Source organism: Phyllobates terribilis, unplaced genomic scaffold (genome assembly GCF_046119375.1).
Source record: "Phyllobates terribilis strain yellow unplaced genomic scaffold, ASM4611937v1 Scaffold_9__5_contigs__length_417890890, whole genome shotgun sequence".
Classification (NCBI taxonomy): domain Eukaryota; kingdom Metazoa; phylum Chordata; class Amphibia; order Anura; family Dendrobatidae; genus Phyllobates; species Phyllobates terribilis.
Window position 1 is genome coordinate 339146671 of NW_027362769.1, and position 21241 is coordinate 339167911.

The window sequence follows — 21241 nt, forward strand, 5'->3', positions numbered from 1 at the left end:
ATGTCAGTCTTCCTCTAGCTCCTCTCTAGAATGTCTGTGTCTTCCTCTAGCTCCTCTCTAGAATGTATGTGTCTTGATTTAGCTCCTTCCTAGAAAGTCTGTCTCTTGCTCTAGCTCCTCCCTAGAATGTCTGTGTCTGCCTCTAGCTCCTCCCTAGAATGTCTGTCTTCCTCTAGCTCCTCTCTAGAATGTATGTGTCTTAAGTTTGCTCCTTCCTAGAATGTCTGTGTCTTCCTCTAGCTCCTCCCTAGAATGTCTATGTCTGCCTCTAGCTCCTCCCTAGAATTTCTGTGTTGCCTCTAGCTCCTCCCTAGAATGTCTGTGTCTTCCTCTAGCTCCCCTCTAGAATGTCTGTGTCTTCCTCTAGCTCCCCCCTAGAATGTCTGTGTCTTCCTCTAGCTCCTCCCTAGAATTTCTGTGTCTGCCTCTAGCTCCTCCCTAGAATGTCTGTCTTCCTCTAGCTCCTCTCTAGAATGTCTGTGTCTTCCTCTAGCTCCTCTCTAGAATGTCCGTGTCTTCCTCTAGCTCCTCTCTAGAATGTCTGTGTCTTCCTCTAGCTTCTCCATGGAATGTCTGTGTCTTCCTCTAGCTCCTCCCTAGAATGTCTGTCTTCCTCTAGCTCCTCTCTAGAATGTCTGTGTCTTCCTCTAGCTCCTCTCTAGAATGTATGTGTCTTCCTCTAGCTCCTCCCTAGAATGTATGTGTCTTGATTTAGCTCCTCCCTAGAATGTCTGTGTCTGCCTCTAGCTCCTCCCTAGAATTTCTGTGTTGCCTCTAGCTCCTCCAAGCTCCATAGAATTTTAAAAGCACCAACTGTAATCTCCTATCTCAGTAATGGGAAAATCTGTCTTCACCGAACACAGATTTTAGCTATGAATGAAAAGTGAAAGATCAGTCCAGGAGGAGAAACAAGCAGATTTATTACAAAGTTAATTTATGAGATAAAAATTAAAGCAAGGGTTATTCTTTAAGACTGGAAGAACAATACTCATACAAAAAGTGTGCAATATGCGCTCTTCTAGCCTACAACATTCCATAGCCAGCCATGAGGACACTCTGAAATGCTGGGAGTTGTAGTTTTACAATTACCAAAAGGCTGAACATGAATATTTCTGGATATTTTAAGAATGTGGAAGAGAGCAGAATATATTTATTAATTTCTATTATTAAAGGTAAACCAGATTTAGAGAACTTTCTTGGCTTTTCATTCCTTCCTTTCCTCTCCTGGCTCATGAAATGTGCCGTTATTTGCCGTCTCCTTATCTGTTTGTGATTAAGCTGTGGCTGTAGTTCTTAAAGGATTAGACGTCCCTTGATACAAGCCATCAACTTTTATGTCCTTGAAATTGTGACATTGTCAGCGTTAGAAAAAGCCTTCAGAATAATGGCCCGTGGTCATTTCCAGCAATAAACGTTCTGCGTTTACTCTTAATATAATATATTGAGCTTTCATTTTGCTCCTTGCAGGATTCTGGATTTCCGCCGTGTTCCACCTGTCGCTGGTAGATTGGTGAACATGACCAAAGAAATAAGAGATGTCACAAGGGATAAGAAACTGTGGAGGACGTTTTTCATTTCTCCAGGTAAGAGAAGCTTCACGTGTGACTGATGTGATTAATACGTTGGTTTTTACTTGTATATTTTACAACTTGAGCATTTAGGAGTAATATAAAACCTGTCCCCGTTGAGGATTATATTTTTTACTTGGATGACATGTATCATCTGTGCTTTTAGGACATTCTTTCCCCAAATAAAAGACCCCTCCCAACAGCCACGTATTATATTATAATGAAAAGTTGCCATATGGAAAAAATAGTATTTCTTGCGCAGTAGTTCTAGGTAATGGATGAGGGTCTTGAGGGAAGAACTTCTTTTATTGAGTCTATATGCCTGGGGTGACAGCCCCTTTAAAGTAAATCTTGGCCTCATGTTGATTTTGGGTCCATAATTGTATGATGATTCATTTCTTAATATATCTTCAGTCCATTTTTTTCCATTTTGGTGCTCCAAATCCTGTTACGATACTGGCGTAGTACTGCTGGAAACCAGTGGCCGAAGGAGCATGAGCAGAACAGCAAGCAGTTATAGTAGTTCTTGTAGTTATCAAAAGGAGTTGTAGGAAACAATCCATTGATAGGTGAGAACAGTCTGGGTAAGAATGTTTAGGAGCTTGGAGACTGGGAACTAGGCTAACAGCTAGACACAATACTCTAGCAATGAGTTAGAGATCCTTGTGGCTATAAGTTGACCCGAACAGGAAACAAGATGGATCCCACAGTTCAGAATCTGCCATATTAGTAAAGGGCAATTGCAGAACACAACAGCAGCCTCCAGTGGTAAGGAGTGGGATTGCAGCACAATTATTACAGTGAACAATAGCAGCCACTAGTGGTCAAACTTTAGAAGGACAACTGGAATTCTGACAAATCCTTTCTATTGGTTTAGAATTCAATGTTAAATGTCGAACAGCTTGTAGCCACCACTAGAGGAAGCTGATGAGCTCAGTGCATACTGGTCATACATTGAACTCAATAATAAATCAGTATGCAGTAAGTACTTCAGCTCCCCCAAGTGGTGGCTGCAAGTAGTAACACTTTGTAAATGGGTAAGATAGGAAATGGTAGCAACTTAGAGGCTTGAGTTAATAAGACCTCAATTTCCTTAACTTGAAATAGTGTAGGAGCCCTTTAAGCAGGAGTTTTAAATATTGTTCTCAGTCCCATTAATCAGCGCAGGTCTTTGTAGGTTAAAGAAGTTGTACAGTACTTTATATTACCCCCCCCCCAATGTATCCCCCCAGGGCCCCTAAGACTTTTTGTAGATACCTTCAGTTGCTGTTTCTGCCTGTGAGCGGCGCTATCGGTGGCCGCTCACAGGCCTCTCGTGACCCCGTGCTGAAGTCACGACAAGTGAGGCGTGACTTAGCGCTGGGGTCCCCGCAGTGGCTGCTGGGTTGTGGGCGGGGTTAGCCCCGCACGTCACACCCAGCATCCACTGCACGCTTTCCCAATGAATGGGGAGAGGCAGAGCGCGTGGTGGATGCTGGGTGTGATGCGGGGGGTAACCCCACCCACAACCCAGAAGCCACCGCGGGGACCCCAGCTCTGAGTCACGCCTCACTTGTCGTGACTTCAGCTTGGGGTCCCACTTGTCGTGACGTCAGCGCGGAGTCCCACAGCCTGGCATCCACCTGGAACGTGGAAGACAAAGACCCCCAGCTGCTGCCAGCACTTGTCGTTACATCAGCGGATGTCAAAGCCGGCTGCAGCCGGGCGTCACGTGATGCCTGTGAGCGGCCAGTGATAGCGCCGCTCACAGGCCGTATCAGCAACGTAAGCTAATTACAAAAATCCTTAGGGTCCCCGGGGGGATACATTGGGGGGGTAATATAAAGTACTGGACAACCCCTTTAAAGAAAAATTAATGGCAATTGTGAACATCCACGTTGAGTTCTTTTTCTGGAAGGGTCAGAGGAAAAAATGAAGAGATAGTTGAGTTTTAACATGCCCGATCATTTTGATCACAGGGTAGATTAGTAGCCCTGGTGACGACTTAAGCTGACCATACACAGTAGATTAATGTTGGTCAAATCAAAAATTTCTTCTGAAGGGATCAGACAAAGAAAGGATCGAATAATTGGAATTCAACATGCCCAATCCTTTTGACTACAGGGGAGAAAAGTCACCTCCAGAATCAGTGAAATAGCCATAGATATTAGATTAATGTCAGCTGAACTGCTGATTTCTGCAGGAGTTGTCAAAGGAGGGAAGGATTGGACAGTTGAATTTCAACATGTGTGACCCTTTTGATCTTAGGGAAAGTAAGTTGTCACCAGAACCGCTAAAGCTGGTCATACACATTAGATTAATGTCGCCAAACCGCTGATTTCTTCGGGAGGGGTCAAAGGAAGGAAGGATTGGACAGTTGGATTGCAACATGCCCAATCCTTTTGACTTCCAGGAGGAAAGTCCCTACCAGAGCCAGTAGAAATGACTTTACATACTGTATTAGATTAAGGTTGGCCAAACCACTAATTTCTTCTGGAGGGGTCAAAGGAAGTAAGAATCGGACAGTTGGATTTCAACATGCCCAATCCTATTGATTCAGTAGCAATGGCCATATTTATTAGATTAATGTTGGCCGAATCACTGATTTCTGCTAGAAGATTTGCAGAAGGGAAGAATCTTACTGTTAGGCTCCACCATGCTTGATCCTGTTTGATCTCTGGGGACATAAGATGCCACCAGAGGTGCCGGGTTTACTCCCCTTCCCCCATACAGATCAAACAGAGCCTGTATGTGTGTGAAAAAGTAAAAGGAGCCATGTGTACGGGCAGCAAGTATTATGATGTGGAAACCAAGAAATCGGAGGAGCACAAAGCAGATTAGGAAGAAATATACATTTGGATCAATGTCCTTGTATGTCCTACATCGTTTCGCCAATGTGGTGGCTTTAACTGAGCCCTTTAAACTGGAAAAGCAAGGACAAAGAATGTGAAATCCCGCTTATAGGCATGATAAATATTACCGAGAGCTGTTTATGCCTCATAATATTGGGCAGGAGGCATATTTCTTCTATTTATCACAGCTACCCAGTTGGGAGCGGCTTTTACTCCAGGGAGGCGAGTGCCGCGTTTCCAGGTCAGATCCTCTCGCTATTGTCTTTCTGAAGGAGCGGGCTAATAGCATTTTCTCCCCTTGAGTAATGATTGAAGATGTTACAGTGTTCGTCAAGCACTTTCCCGAGCCCGTGCGCTGAGTCTTGAGCGCACATCCTCTAATAACATGTAATGCGTTCGCCGAGCAGTTGTTAATTATGTCGGCATTAGCATGCAGCGGACCGTTCTCAGCCTCCCCGAGAGATGCCTTATTTATTGGGCCTGAAATCTGCTCTATCTGTACATCTAACGCGGCCAGGATCCGACGGGCCGTAAGTGGACACAGTCCATAAAACCTGGACACATACGAGTATGACAAGGGCAATGAATCATATGTTGATAAATAATTTACAGCTCATGTCATCATCTTGGCACCGAGACGCTGAAATGCGTTACGTCAGATGAAGCCGGGGAGAGGGGTCTGACTACGACTAGAATTGGACTTGGATGAAGCTTTCTGGTTCATTGTATTCATCAATATCTTTAATCCGTCGTCAGAAAAAAATACTATTTCTTTGAATTAGTTTTTAATCATTCATTTGTTTCGCAGTTTAATACTTTTAAGGTTGAAAGAAGACACAAGTCCATCGAGATCAACCTATAACCCATCATATTGATCCAGAGGAAAGCAAAAACCCCATGGGGCAGATGCTATTTACCCCATATTAGGGGGGAAATTCCTTCCCAACTCCACAAACTGTACAGTAAAGAATCCATAATCTCACTGCTCATACAGTAAAAAATCCATGATCTCACTGCTCATATAGTAAAGAATCCATAATCTAACTGCTTGTACAGTAAAGAATCCATAATCTCACTGCTCATACAGTAAAAAATCCATGATCTCACTGCTCATATAGTAAAGAATCCATAATCTAACTGCTTGTACAGTAAAGAATCCATAATCTCACTGCTTGTACAGTAAATAATCCATAATCTCACTGCTCATACAGTAAAAAATCCATGATCTCACTGCTCATACAGTAAAAAATCCATGATCTCACTGCTCATATAGTAAAGAATCCATAATCTAACTGCTTGTACAGTAAAGAATCCATAATCTCACTGCTTGTACAGTAAAGAATCCATGATCTCACTGCTCATATAGTAAAGAATCCATAATCTAACTGCTTGTACAGTAAAGAATCCATAATCTCACTGCTTGTACAGTAAAGAATCCATGATCTCACTGCTCATATAGTAAAGAATCCATAATCTAACTGCTTGTACAGTAAAGAATCCATAATCTCACTGCTCGTACAGTAAAGAATCCATGATCTCACTGCTCATATAGTAAAGAATCCATAATCTAACTGTTTGTACAGTAAAGAATCCATAATCTCACTGCTTGTACAGTAAAGAATCCATAATCTCACTTCTCATACAGTAAAGAATCCATAATCTCACTCCTCACACAGTAAAGAATTCATAATCTAACTGCTTGTACAGTAAAGAATCCATAATCTCACTGCTTGTACAGTAAAGAATCCATAATCCCACTTCTCATACAGTAAAGAATCCATAATCTCACTGCTCATGCAGTAAAGAATCCATAATCTCACTTCTCATACAGTAAAGAATACATAGTCTCACAGTTTATATAGTAAAGAATCCATTATTTCACTGCTCATATAGCAAAATATCCATAATATCACTGCTTGTACAGTAAAGAATCTATAATCTCACTGCTCATACAGTAAAGAATCCATTATCTCACTGCTCATATAGTAAAAAATCCATAATCTAACTGCTTGTATAGTAAAGAATCCATAATCTCACTGCTTGTACAGTAAAGAATCCATAATCTCACTTCTCATACAGTAAAGAATCCATAATCTCACTGTTCACATAGTAAAGAATTCATAATCTAACTGCTTGTACAGTAAAGAATCCATAATCTCACTGCTTGTACAGTAAAGAATCCATAATCTCACTGCTCATGCAGTAAAGAATCCATAATCTCACTTCTCATACAGTAAAGAATACATAGTATCACAGTTTATATAGTAAAGAATCCATTATTTCACTGCTCATATAGCAAAAAATCCATAATATCACTGCTTGTACAGTAAAGAATCTATAATCTCACTTCTCGTACAGTAAAGAATTCAGTCTCACTGCTCATATAGTAAAGAATCTATGATCTCACTGCTCATCTAGTAAAGAATCCATGATGTCACTGCTCATCTAGTAAAGAATCCATAATCTAACTGCTTGTGCAGTAAAGAATCCATAATCTCACTGCTCATGCAGTAAAGAATCCACAATGTTACTGCTCATACAGTAAAGAATTCATAATCCATAGTATATAAAATGTAATTAGTTTGACTACTTAAAAGCGATTTTCAGCTACCCTATTAGGAAATTTTTATAGACTTCAATTCCTTATTCATGGTCCTTTAGTAAAAGGAACATTTCTCCTTTTATGAGTTACAAATGGGATTTAAGAGATAACGTGTCTCCTGACATGCCAGTGTAAAGAGATTTATAGGCCATGCAATGCTCCTCCACTACAGTTCACGTCATCTTCCTCTCTGAAGAGGCAATTTGCATGTTTAATTTCCCAGAGGAATATTTGCATGGCCTATAAGCCTCCTTACACTGTATTGTCAGGCATGTCACTCTCCACAAGGAGAGACCTTACTTCATTGACGTCACCTCTCATCTAGCCAAATCAGATCTCATGCTTTGCACTGAGGAGGGGCAACACCACCGAAACACGTTTCTGCAAATTCAGATTCTCAGTCATATGGCAAGGCTCGTTAAAGGATCGACATTGACTTTTAGGATTGCTACTTCCAATAGGTGGGACTAGAGTTACTCTTCCTCTCTGAAGAGGCAATTTGCATATGAATTCCAATTAAAACCCATGGATTTAAAAGGAAACAATGTAATGCCTAACTTCTCCAGCGGGGGCGCTGCAGATAAACTGATTACTTGCTACCAGATTCCAAGACAAGGCAAGCAATTCACAATTTATCCTTTGAATGGTGCAGATAATCAGACTACCATGTTATAAGCAGTAGTCACATAATTGGTATTTCTTAGCACAAGATCTAATCACATATATATTTGATCTATGCCAGACCGTAAAAATACAAAGGCCGTCAGAAGCCTCAGAAACGCCCCACCTCTCTGTATGAATGCTCAGCTTATGCTCCATTGAGCTTTAACGCAATGACCTTTAATTTGGACAGTTAATATGAGATCTGCTAAATGCCTTCATTGCGTCTTAAAGGGTCCCTTTATCATATGGCAATTGCATCTTCACTAATTATAGACAAGAAGAGCAAAATGTGAAAGTATGAGCAATATTAATATTACTAAAGGGGTAATCCAAGATATTAAATAGCATCAATGCACCTATGTAGGATGAATGGGGTCCGACTCTCTGGCACTCCAACCAAAAGCTTTTGCGTTTGTTCAATCAAATCAACTAAGCTGCAGTACCACGCACGACCACCGGAGTAGGTATTTCTTGTGATTAGGTAAACAATGAAGGGGGCTGCTTATCAGGGATCAGGAGAGTCAACAAGTTTTCTCTAAAGGGAATGTCACATAAGAAAATAACCCACTGTTTTAATCAGGTTTTATGTTAAATGTATTTTTTTTTTATTATTATTATTTTTCATATTGTGCATTTAAGAAAAAAATTTAAGTCTTGCAATTTTCACACTGACCCCCAGCGCTATTCTAGACTGCTACATCCTGTTATTTTGCAATTTTCACACTGGCCCCCAGCGCTATTCTAGACTGCTACATCCTGTTATTTTAGAATTTTCACATGTACATTAGCAGCAATAGACTCGGACCCTTTCGCGTGTATTGAAGCATCTAATGAGCGTGTGCAAAGGTCATTGTGAAGGCAGCAGGATGAGCTGTGACATCGCCTATTGTGATTGGTGGATCCTGTGTTATCAGCTGTATATAGAGGCGTTACCTGTCATTGTAATCCTGCCTCTGACGATAATGAGACTTCTGAAAAGTATTCCTGAAAGAACAGGAAGTAGGAATTGAAAAAAAAAAGCCTTAGTGGCTGGTGTTGAAAATGGCAATATTTCTATTTTTGTTTTAATACAGATTGTAATATGAAAAAAGCGTATTGACAAAAAAATTTAAAATATATATTTAAAATGCTGATTTAAATAATAGAAAAATATTAAGATTTGAGATCTACTGGGCAATACGGTGCAATGATATATATTTTTCCTGATTTAAATAATAATCATTTTCAGATTACACATTCCCTTTGAAGGGGTTAGACAGGATTTTCAATCAATAATCTGTCTGGTAGGCCATCAGTGTATGATCACCCATAGACTTTCGATTAGAAACCACTTTAAAGGGAATCTGTTTTTGCTATGTAATCTGAGGACAGCATGAGGTAGGTGTAAAACACTGAATTCAATGATGTGTCACTTATTAGGCTGTGTGCTGTTGTTTGTTTACAATGAAGGTTTTATCACTAGGACATTATCACTTATCCCTACAAACTTCGAGGGTGGGTTCACACTACCGCTTTCTCCACATTTGAGAAAAACAGTCCGATTGTTCTGATCAGAGTTTGATCAGAGTCGCATCAGTTTTTCTCGAACATGGAGAGAGAAAAAAAAGTTTCTCCACCTTCTCCATTCTGTCAGTCCATGAAAATCGGATGTCATTCGAGTGCTGCCTGATTTTTTTCACGGACCCCTAGACTTGCATTGCCTATTTTGACCAAACACTTGGCTCAAAATCTAACGTCTCTGATTTTTTTACGCGGACTGAGGAAAGAATCAGCCGTGTGCACAGCCCCATAGACTATCATAGATATGAGTGCTATCCTTGAAATCCATGGATTGCGGCACTCGGACGAGAAAATTGAGAGTCTTGATACTGTTAGCATTGACTGGACACTGTCAGTCTCCATAGGACACACCTAACTGACAAACAATATTAACATCCAGTTGTCAATTTCTGAATTTCTGCAAGAATTTCTAGGAGGATGCAAATTGCCTCTTCAAAGAGGAAGAGAACGTGAACTCTAGCGCCACCTATTGGAAGCAGCAATTCTAAAAGTCAATATCGACCCTTTAGTGAGCCTTGCCACATGACTTAGCATAATAGCCAACCAGAATGTTGATTTGCAGAAATGGTGTTTCAGGGTGTTGCCCCTCATTAGTGCAAAGTATGAGATCTGATTTGGCTAGGTGAAAGACTTAAGACTGAAATCTAAGTAGTAAGGTTTCTCCTTGCGGAGAGTAACAAGCCAGGCCTGGCATGTCAGAGTGAGCAGACTTATACCCTATGCATGCTTCCCCTTAGATCCCATATCTGATACTTTGCACTGATGAAGGGCAATTCCCCGAAACACCATGTCTACAAATTGAGATTCTGGTTTGGCTTTTATCCTAAGTCATGTGGCAAGGCTGGTTAAAGGGTCGATATTGACTTTTAGGATCGCTGCTTCCAATAGATGGCGCTATGATTTATGTCCTCTTCCTCTTTAAAGAGGCAATTTGCATCCTCCAGAAATTGACAACTGAATGTTAATGGGGTAAAGTTTCTCCTTGTGGAGAGTGACAAGCCAGGCCTGGCATGTCAGAGTGAGAAGACTTATACCCCATGCATGCTACCCCTTAGATCCCATATCTGATACTTTGCACTGATGAGGGGCAACTCCCTGAAACACCATGTCTGCAAAATAAGATTCTCATTTGACTTTTATCCTAAGTCATGTGGCAAGGCTCGTTAAAGGGTCGATATTGACTTTTAGGATCGCTGCTTCCAATAGATGGCGCTATAGTTCTTGTCCTCTTCCTCTCTGAAGAGGCAATTTGCATATTTAATTTCCAAGAGGAGCATTGCATGCCATATAAGTCTCCTCACTCTGACATGCCAGGCTTGGTCTGACACAAGGAGAAACCTTTACAGGTGTAACAGAGGAACATAGTTTTATGGGGGGAAAAAATCTCCAGATCTGATATTTCATAGAAAATGCAAGTACTTAGTAAAAACTGACATATCAGTAGAGCTGACAAATCCTTTTTTTGGATAACATCTTTAAAAATAAACCCCCTTCTTGTGTGAAGCCGTTATACTGCCATTTCTGAGTTCTTGTGGTCTAATTGATGTGCTGGGCAACAAGAATGATGCTTTATAATTGGCACATGCATCTGCATCTTTCCTGTTCCCCTCCTGCTGCGCTACCTGTGCGCCCGCTGCTATTATGGCTTTCCATACAAGAAGCAGGTACACCAGTAGCGGTAATGAAGTCTAGTCGTGCTGCTATCATTGAGCCCCCTATAATGGTATTTTAAGGGCAGGTTCAAAAGAAAAATTCTCCTTAAATGTTACTTTAGCTGTAAATATTAGAAATCAATACACCGAGCGGAGATCTGGAGGGCACAAAGCTTGGCACAACAATGCCGGCACAGGATGGCGCTCTGCCGGCTCCGAAATGAACAGGGGAATAAGAATATCTTGACATTTCAGAAGTAGCGGTGACTCTTTGCTTCCTGAGGGGCTTGTTATAAATCCTCCAAGTTTTTATCTCCGTACATAGGCTGGTGGGCGCCTCATCATTTCTCATATATTTAATTAGGCTTTTGCTGCACATGCATGACTCCAGAGAAGATGGAAAAAGGGAGATGGGAACCCCTGGTGGACCAGGAGGAGGGTTAGTAGAGTGAAGAGAAATGGAGATCTGCCCATAATGAAATTCTCTGTATTGAAGGTGATTTACAGGTGCATCTCCCAAAATTAGAATATCATCAAAAAGTTAATTTATTTCAGTTCTTCAATATAAAAAGTGAAACTCCTATATTATATAGAGTCATTACACACAGAGTGATTTATTTCTGTTAATGTTGATGATTATGGCTTACAGCCAATGAAAACACAAAGTCATTATCTCAGTAAATTAGAATACTTTATAACAACAGCTTGAAAAATGTTTTTAAAATCTGAAATGTCCTACTGAAATATATGTTCAGTAAATGCCCTCAATACTTGGTCGGGGCTCCTTTTGCATCAATTACTGCATCAATGCGGCAATGTGGCATGGAGGCGATCAGCCTGTGGCACTGCTGAGGTGTTATGGAAGCCCAGGTTGCTTTGATAGCAGCCTTCAGCTCGTCTGCATTGTTGGGTCTGGGGTCTCTCATCTTCCTCTTGACAATACCCCATAGATTCTCTATAATAGATTCTCTATGGGGTTAAGGTCAGGCGAGTTTGCTGCCAATCAAGCACAGTGATACTGTTGTTGTAAACCAGGTATTGGTACTTTTGGCAGTGTGGACAGGGGCCAAGTCCTGCTGGAGAATGACATTTCCATCTCCAAAAAGCTTGTCGGCAGAGGGAAGCATGAAGTGCTCTAAAATGTCCTTGTAGACGGCTGCGCTGACTTTGGTCTTGATAAAAAATAGTGGACCTACACCAGCAGATGACATGGCTCCCCAAACCATCACTGATTGTGGAAACTTCACACTAGACCTCAAGCAGCTTGGATTGTGGCCTCTCCACTCTTCCTCCAGACTCTGGGACCTTGTGAAGTGTGTCAATGACTGCCGTCTGGACATCTGTCAAGTCAGCAGTCTTCCCCATGATTGTGGAGCCTACTGAAACAGACTAAGGGACCTTTTTAAATGCTTAGGAAAGCTTTGCAGGTGTTTTTGTTAATTATTTTAATTTACTGAGATAATGACTTTTGTGTTTTCATTGGCTGTAAGCCATAATCATCAACATTAACAGAAATAAACACTTGAAATAAATCACTCTGTTTGTAATGACTCTATATAATATAGGAGTTTCACTTTTTGTATTGAAGAACTGAAATAAATTAACTTTTTGATGATATTTTAATTTAGTGAGAGGCACCTGTATATATAAGCAGCAGTGAATTCACAAGTTTTTTTAAACAGAAGTCGCTTTTCAAAACACTTTTTTTTGGGGGGGGGGGGGGTTGGGGAAAAAATTATTTTTCCTTCAGTTTTTGCAGTTCACAAGAAAGTTACATATAATAATAATCTTTATTTATATAGCGCCAACATATGCCGCAGCGCTCTACAATTCAGAGGTTCATATACAACAGTCATAAGTAACATAGCTAAAGATAGTACAATAATTACAGCAAAAATAATGATGACCCTGCTCGTAAGAGCTTCAATCTACAATGAGGTGGGGGTGACACAAAGTACAATGGCTTATTTACAAGGATGGTCCAGCCGTCTTGAGGGGATGAGGGATAGATAAAGGCTGCATGAGCTCATCACCAGCCAGTATCTGTAGTGCTTTTTGGTTCGGTGGAGACTTGTGTTTGGAGAAATAAGGGATGGGCTATAAGAATATGAAAGGACTTCGATTCGGGATAGACCGCCCTAAACAGGTGTTTTTAGGGAGTGCCTAAAACTGCGTAAGTTGTGGTTCATCCTAATTTCTTGGGGTAGAGCATTGCAAAGAATAGGTGCAGCTCGGGAGAAGTCTTGAAGCCGGGAGTGGGAGGTACGGATTAGTGCGGATGTTAGTCGAAAGTCGCTTGCCGAGTGTAGAGAACGGGTAGGCCGATAAACAGAAATGAGGGAAGAGATGTAGGGGGGTGCCACACTGTGGAGAGCTTTGTGGGTGAAAACAAGCAATTTAAATTGGATCCTATAATTCATGGGCAGCCAATGCAATGACTGGCATAGAGCGGAGAAGTCTGAATAACGGTTAGCCAAATAGATGACCCTGGCTGCAGCATTAAGGATGGACTGGAAGGGGGAAAGTCGAGTGAGGAGGAGGCCAGTTAATAGAGAGTTACAGTAGTCAAGGTGGGAGTGGATCAGGGCAACAGTGAGGGTTTTTGTTGTTTCCAAGGTGAACAAGGGGCGGATTCTAGAGATGTTCTTCAGGTGCAAGCGACAAGAGATTGTATATGGAAGGTGAAGGAGAGATTGATGTCAAACACAACGCCCAGACAATGCGCCTGCTTCCTCTGCATTATTGTGGTGCCACACACGGAGAGAGAGATGTCAGATTTAGGGAGGTGAGTAGACGACGGGAGCAGAAGAAGTTCAGTTTTGGAAAGGTTGAGTTTCAGATAGAGAGCGGACATGACGTTAGAAAGTGCGGCCAGACAGTCACTGGTGTTCTGTAGTAGAGCGGGGGTATGGTCAGGGGATGAGGTGAATAGTTGTGTGTCATCAGCATAAAGATGGTACTGAAAACCAAATTTGCTGATGGTCTGTCCAATTGGGGCTGTGTAGAGAGAGAAGAGAAGAGGGCCAAGAACTGACCCCTGAGGGACCCCAATAGTGAGAGGAAGAGGGGAAGAAGTGGAGCCAGCGAACGATACACTGAAAGAGCGGTCAGATAGGTAGGATAAGTTATTCCAAACCTTTTCAGAAAAAAAATGAACTACAAAGGAGCTTTTTCTCAAAGAAATAAATAGGAAAAAATGTCAGTCTTTTTAGGTTATGTGCAAACAGTGTCTTTTTCAGGCAAGTTTCGCCCAGAATCCACCTGAAAAGGCACCGCAAAAGATCCACATAAAAAGAACAAAGGTTCTGAAAACTTGTAGCAGTTAAAGGAAGTGACATACTCATTTTTAGCAGAAGCCACTCACTGTTTACAGTTTAGAGGGAAAGCCGCCCCCAGCAGAGCCACCGCAAGGACGATGGCAAAACCACCGGCGAAACGCTTCAGGAAAATGATCACCAGTGTTTTCCTGAAACAGCCTGGGAAAACTCTGTGGCTGCGTCTGCGTCTAAATGATGCCAGGTGCACATACCCTTAAATCGGGTTTTGAGAAGTAATTTTGCTTAAAAAAACTCAGAAAAAAAAACATTGTGAAAACATAGTCTATGGCGATAAGCTGTGTCACAACAAGTTTTTTTTTATATATATGGAGCAGAACTAATTAAAATCTTTTATTATTAAATTACTCCTCAAAAAATACTCTCGAAAAAATCCTCCTGACAAAAATACTTTAAACCATTTGGAAAATTATGCCTTTTCATTTCATTGGGCAATCTACTTTGCCGTTAATATCAGAATTTATTTTTCAGTTTTTTCTCTTCATGAAGGTGTTTGGAAAAATGTCTCAAGTTCTAAAAGAAATATGCATGTTACTTCTGTGAAGTAGGTCCTGATGAAATCTACTTCAAACTAGGTACTGCTCAGTCAAAAAGCTGCAAAAAAACCTCTTCTTGAGGAAATGTTTACAGAAAAGAAAAGCTCCTCCAGAAACTCCCAAAAGGCTATGTGCATTTTTCGAGGAGTTTTGGATCAGAAACTGAGAAGAATCTCTCCAAATCTTCCTGAAATTCTCAAAACGTCTCAAAAATGATGAGTTTTTGCTCAGTTTCCACTCCAAAAACTCAACAAAAAGATTCCATGTATACATCACCCAAAAAGAAGCATATTTACACCTTAAAAATTTGTCATTTTTGAACGTCTCAATGAACTTCATGTGAACAGCGTAAGTAATGTTAAGCACTTCACCATTAAACCCAAAAAGGGAGTATAGACTTTCACCACTAAGAATTCCTAGATTGCTACCCCTGGAGTATACTCCATTACTAATGGCTGGTGTTAAAGTGAACTGATGATGCCAAGTTGCGGTGCCCAGTCAGCAACCAGGAATTGTAGTTATGGCATGTACTAGTCAGCAACAATGGACAGGCCAAGGTCAGGGTGGGCATCAGACAAAAAAGCCAAGGTCAGGATGGGCAGCAGACAAAAAAGCCAAGGTCAAAGTGGTCAACAGACAAAAAAGTCAAAGTCAGGGTGGGCAGCAGACAATGAAGGCAAGGTCAGGGGGGGCAGCAGACAAAAAGAAATAAATAGTCAAAAATGCAAACCGAGTCAGTATAGAAGGAATCAGGAAACCCTAGCATAGTACTGGTACCAAATAGACTTTGTTGATTAAGCACAGAGTTTTGGTGGGTGGGTCCCCCCATAAAAAATCAGGTGTCATCAACATTGGCTAACATTAAAGGACATTGGTGTGCACTGTTCCTTAAATCCAAGGGGTAACGTTTCTCCTTGCTGAGAGTGACATGTTAAGCATGTCAAGGTGAGGAGACTTTTAAGCCGCAATGCTCCTCTGGAAAATATCTCTTCAGAGAGGAAGAAAACTAGAACTCTAGTGCCACCTATAGGAAGTAGCAATCCTAAAAGTCGATATCGACCCTTTAACAAGCCTTGTCACATGACAGGATAAAAGCCAGAACCAGAAACTCAAACAACAAACAAACATAACCCAGTGCATGTGCATGACCGATTGGAAAGTTGCCCTGGTGGTCGGGGAATTTGTTTTTTACTCCCATTTCCCTGAAACTAATGGAAATAGAAATGGCTATATACAACTTGCAGAATTGGGCACCTTGGTGTTTTTTAGGGGTTGTCTGGTTTAGAAATCCATTTTTATATACCCATTATAGGAATTCTGATCCTGTGCTCATGATCCTCATCACTTGGCCTTTGTGAGGAGTGTGTCACGCTCTGGAGGCCCTGTCCTATCTGGCATTACACAGAAAACCCATTAAATTACATGGGCAATGTGTAATGCTCAGTTTCTCCTGCGGAGGTGCTGCAGGGAAACTGAACACTTACGTCCAGATTTACATCCATGTTACAGCTGATCGTCGTACGTCCCAACAAGGGGACAAATTGTTATCTGCTTATTTTAAAGGGAACTTTCTAACAAGTTGGTATTAGCAAAGAATGCCTTTAAGGGCAAGTACGGGTTTGGTGAGAATTTGCATGAAATTGATGTTATTGGAATTCTGACTTTTTTTTGCTTTCAGCTTCGTAAAGCCGGCTTAGAGGGCAAATCTGATAACTGTGCAGCCGGTGAAAGAATCCATTGAGAGCGCACAATTCCGATCATTGTCCTTTGTCTTGCGTGTACACAGATCACATGTATTTTCCTAGAAGCATACATCGGACATCGGTGGGATGAATGGGCCTTTTGTATCGACCACCAAATACAAACCCTAGGAGCTTATTACTGAGAGTCTCTCGCTTTCATCCATATGGCTGAACGTGCCGAGAACTACACAATACCTGGATCCCAACAGATCCCATTGACTTTAATGGGACATTTCACGTTTTCATCACTTTGAATATAAAGTCAGGTCGGGATGGAAAAGCTGTAAAATCGGAGGAAGATAATAGCCGTAGTTATGTAGTCAACTCTCCACATGAGCTTACCTGACATCAGGTCTAGGAATAGACCTGTCAGACACATGGTGGTCCGCCCTGGTGGTATACCTACCATAGAGGAAGACCACACTACTGCCAGTAGTCAGCAAGTGCCACGACCGGAACTGCACCATCACAAGACTAGAATGCAGTTGTAATACTTGCAGCTGCCACCAGGGGGTGATCATTTGCTGCGTATGGATTGTTTATAATGGGAGCAGCATGAATCTGTACTCAGTGAGCTCCACCTAGTGGTGGCTATAGGTAGCCTGAATTTTACTATATGGATTTTTAAAATTGATGGCTTATTCCTAGGATAAGTCATTAATATTATATCAAATGGGATCTGACTTTAAGCAGCCCACTGATCAGCTGTTTTAAGGGGATGCCATACGTTGGGTTTTTCACTGATTTTTACACAGTTGCCATATTATTGTAGCAACAGTGATCTGCTGATTTGATCCTGTGTAGAACTCCATGTAAACAATGAAGAGGCAAAAATTCTCACCCGATCTAATATTGAATGTCTCTCCTAAGGACAGGACATCCATTTTAACAGTCTAGATAACCCACCCCTTTAATTTTAAAGGGACAAGCCCCATACTAATCTTTGCTTTCTATGTAGTCCTCTGGTTAGTCAACATCGTCAGCAGCATCATTTCTAAGTGGTAATGTAGCACTTATATTTATATGGGGACGCACAATAGCTTTAAATTAAATTGGTCACCACCAATTTTCACAATACAAACTGCATACATTATTATTAAATAGATAGCTTGGACCTGATGACGCTGGTGTACTTACTTTGAAAATCCTTGCCAAAATCGCTGTTTAATCATTTTATTGCCTTGATATAGATCGTACTGAGAATAGATCTAGATATTGCCAGATATAGATCTCCCTGAGAATATATATATATACAGTGCTGTGTAATACAATCAGGAAAGCATCTGATTGGCTTCAAATTTTTCTGCACCCCAAACATACAGCCAATGTCATTAAAGAGAATCCGTCAGTAGGATCAAGCTGTCTATATGGGTATGTAGGTCATAGGAAGCTGAATAAATTGATACCTTGATATCTGCGATCCGTTGTCTTATTCCTGAGAAATCTAAATTTTTCTTAATATGTAAATGAGCTGTTAAGATCTATGGGCCGGACATAGATCTCCTTGAGAATCTGCCTCCAGAGCTTCTTTTAACTGAAAGGGCGCATTCCCAGTGTGAAACATGTAGATCAGGAGAGCCGACTGTCAGTCATTACTTGTATCACACTGGTAACTCCCCCTTATTTAAAATAAGCTCTGGAGGCTGCTTCTCTGGGAGATCTATGTCCGGCCCATAGATCTTAACAACTAATTTACATAGTAAGAAAAATTTTGATTTTTCTGGAATAAGACATCGGATCGCAGATATCAAGGTATCATTTTATTCAGCTTCCTATGACCTACATGCCCATATAGACGGCTTGATCCTACTGACAGATTCTTTTTAATGGCATTAGCTGTATGTTTGGGGTACAGAATAAATCTGGAGCCAATCAGACGCTTTCCTGATGGTATTACACAGCACTGTAGATAATAATATATACAATAAAAAAATATCTAAGCTAAAAATAATGTAAATAATAAAAATATATAAAATAAATGTAATAAAATAAATAACAATAGATAATGTATATAAATTAAAAATAAATATATAAAATAAAAATTATATATATATATATATATACACACACAACAGAAATATATAAAATATACATATACAAAATAATATATACCAAATTTACAAAATAATATACAAAATAATATATATATACAAGAGAAATATATAAAATGTACAAATACAAAATAATATATACCAAATATACAAAATAATATACAAAATACTATAGATATATATACAAGAGAAATATATAAAATATACAAATACAAAATAATATATACCAAATATACAAAATAATATACAAAATAATATATATATATACAACAGAAATATATAAAATGTACAAATACAAAATAATATATACCAAATATACAAAATAATAGATATATATATACCGTATATTCCGGCGTATAAGACGACCTGGTGTATAAGACGACCCCCCTACTTTCCTGTTAAAATATAGAGTTTAGGATATATTCACCGTATAAGACTACCCCTTTTCCAACGCATACCAAACACCGGTAAAAATAAAAAAAAAACAGATTTGAATTTAACATGGTCCTTTTTTAATTTAAATTCTTATGACATGCAGGTATATAGCAGGAAAACTGTCACTCATAAACATATTAAAATAGGGGGGACCCCACGTCATTTTTTTGGGGGGTCCCCCATTCTAATAGCTAGTAAAGGCTAGGTATTCAGCTGGGGGCTGATATTAGTAGTCTGGGGAGCTCCGTGGGTATTACCCCCTTCCCAGACTTCAAACATCTGCCCCAGCCGTCTGCTTAACCTCCGCTAGAGACTATAATGATGGTGGATCCCACGCCAATTTTCTTTTTAAAAAATCCTTTATTTTAACACTAAATGACAATTGAGGGGTTAATAAAGATGCAGTCCCTAAATTATTAATTTTGTAATTAATTTTTCCCAAAAATGTTGACGTGGGCTTCGCCATATTTTTGTGTCCAGCCAGGTACAGCAGGCAGGAACGGGCTGCCCCCAACCACCAGCTGCCTATTTGTACCTGGCCGGACACAACAATATAGGGAAGCCCTTTTTTTTTTAATTATTTCATGAAATAATTTAAAAAAAAAATACGTGGGGCTTCGCCCTATTTTTGTGTCCAGCCAGGTACAACTAGGCAGCTGGGGGCTGGAATCTGCAGCGCAGGGAGGCCCAAGCTTTCTGGGCCCCCCCCGCTGCAAATTGCAGTCCGCAGCCACCCCAGAAAATGGCGCGTTCATAGAAGCGCCATCTTCTGGCGCTGTACCCAACTCATCCAGGGCCCTGGTGCGGTGGCTCACTGGATAATAAAGGGGTTAGGGCCAGCTTGGCATTATCAGCTGGCCCTAAGCCCGAAATTCATGGGGTCACGCCAATATTAGACATGACCACCATGAATTTCTAGTAAAGTATTTAAAAAAAACACAACACCCAGAAAAAAGTCCTTTAATCGAAATAAAGACACAATTTTTTAATGTTCTAAATTAAACCATACTTACCATCACGCCCATTCCAGCTGAAGCCAACGATCTCCTGCAATAAAAGTAAAATAATAAAGCAACCTCATCCTTACCTTTCCATGGTTCCCAGGACCGGTCCAGCTCTGCTACATTCACATGACAGGCTGCACCGCAGCAGAACGCTGCCGTTCAGCTTGCCATGCGGCAGACACTGAGAAGCGCAGGCATGCTTGTGCTCCTCAGTGTCTGACTGTGACGGCATCCAGATGAGCCGAGATCATGTCCAATGAACTCGGCTCACCTCATGCACGTCACTGACAGCGTGGGAAAATTCTCCTGCTCCCCGCATGCGCAGTAGAAGTTTCCCACGCTGTCAGTGACGGACGTCCAGGAGGTGAGCTGAGTTCATTGGACATGAACTCGGCTCATCTGGATGCCGTCACAGCGAGACACTGAGGAGCGCAAGCATGCCTGCGCTTCTCAGTGTCTGCGGGATGACAGACTGGATGGCAGCGTTCTGCTGCGGTCCAGCCTGTCATCTCGATGTAGCAGAGCTGAAGCTGTCCTGGGAACCATGGAAAGGTAAGGATGATGTTGCTTTATTATTTTATTTTTATTACAGGAGATCGTTGGCTTCAGCTGGAATGGGCGTGACGGTAAGTATGGTTTAATTTAGAACAATAAAGAATTGTGTCTTTATTTCAATTAAAGGACTTTATTCTGGGTGTTTGTGTTTTTTTTTAACTTTGACTATGGGGTTAGTAATGGGGGTGTCTTATAGACGCCTCTCCATTACTAACCTGGGCTTGATGTGAGCTGGCATTATAAGCTGACATCAACCCCAGCCCTATTACCCCACTGCCACCGCTACAGGGCAGTGGGAAGAGCGAGGCTAAGTGCCAGAATTGGGGCATCCTATGGATGCGCCATTTCTGGGGCGGCTGACGGCTGGTGTTTCTAGCCTGGGAGGGGGCCAATATTCATGGCACCCTTCCTGGGCTATTAATATCAGCCTCCAGCTGTCTGCCTAGCCTTTGCTAGCTATTAAAATAGGGGGGACCCCACGTCATTTTTTTGGGATCCCCCATTTTAATAGCTAGTAAAGGCTAGGTATTCAGCTGGGGGCTGATATTAGTAGCCTGGGAAGCTCCGTGGGTATTATCCCCTTCCCAGGCTTCAAACATCTGCCCCAGCCGTCTGCTTAACCTCCGCTAGAGACTAAAATTAAGGGGAACCCCACGCCAATTTTTTTTTAAATAAATCCGTTATTTTTACACTAGATGACAAGTACA

The 21241-nt window shown here is 41.0% G+C and overlaps 1 protein-coding gene across 1 annotated transcript in view; it reads left to right on the forward strand.

Annotated features, from left to right (window-relative positions):
* Positions 1 to 21241, forward strand: part of FAM20C (FAM20C golgi associated secretory pathway kinase) — a 193475-nt gene that overhangs the window by 130939 nt on the left and 41295 nt on the right. The window contains exon 5 of the mRNA XM_073648018.1: positions 1468 to 1583. Coding sequence (XP_073504119.1) covers positions 1468 to 1583 — 116 coding nt within the window. The remainder of the gene's footprint in view (positions 1 to 1467; positions 1584 to 21241) is intronic.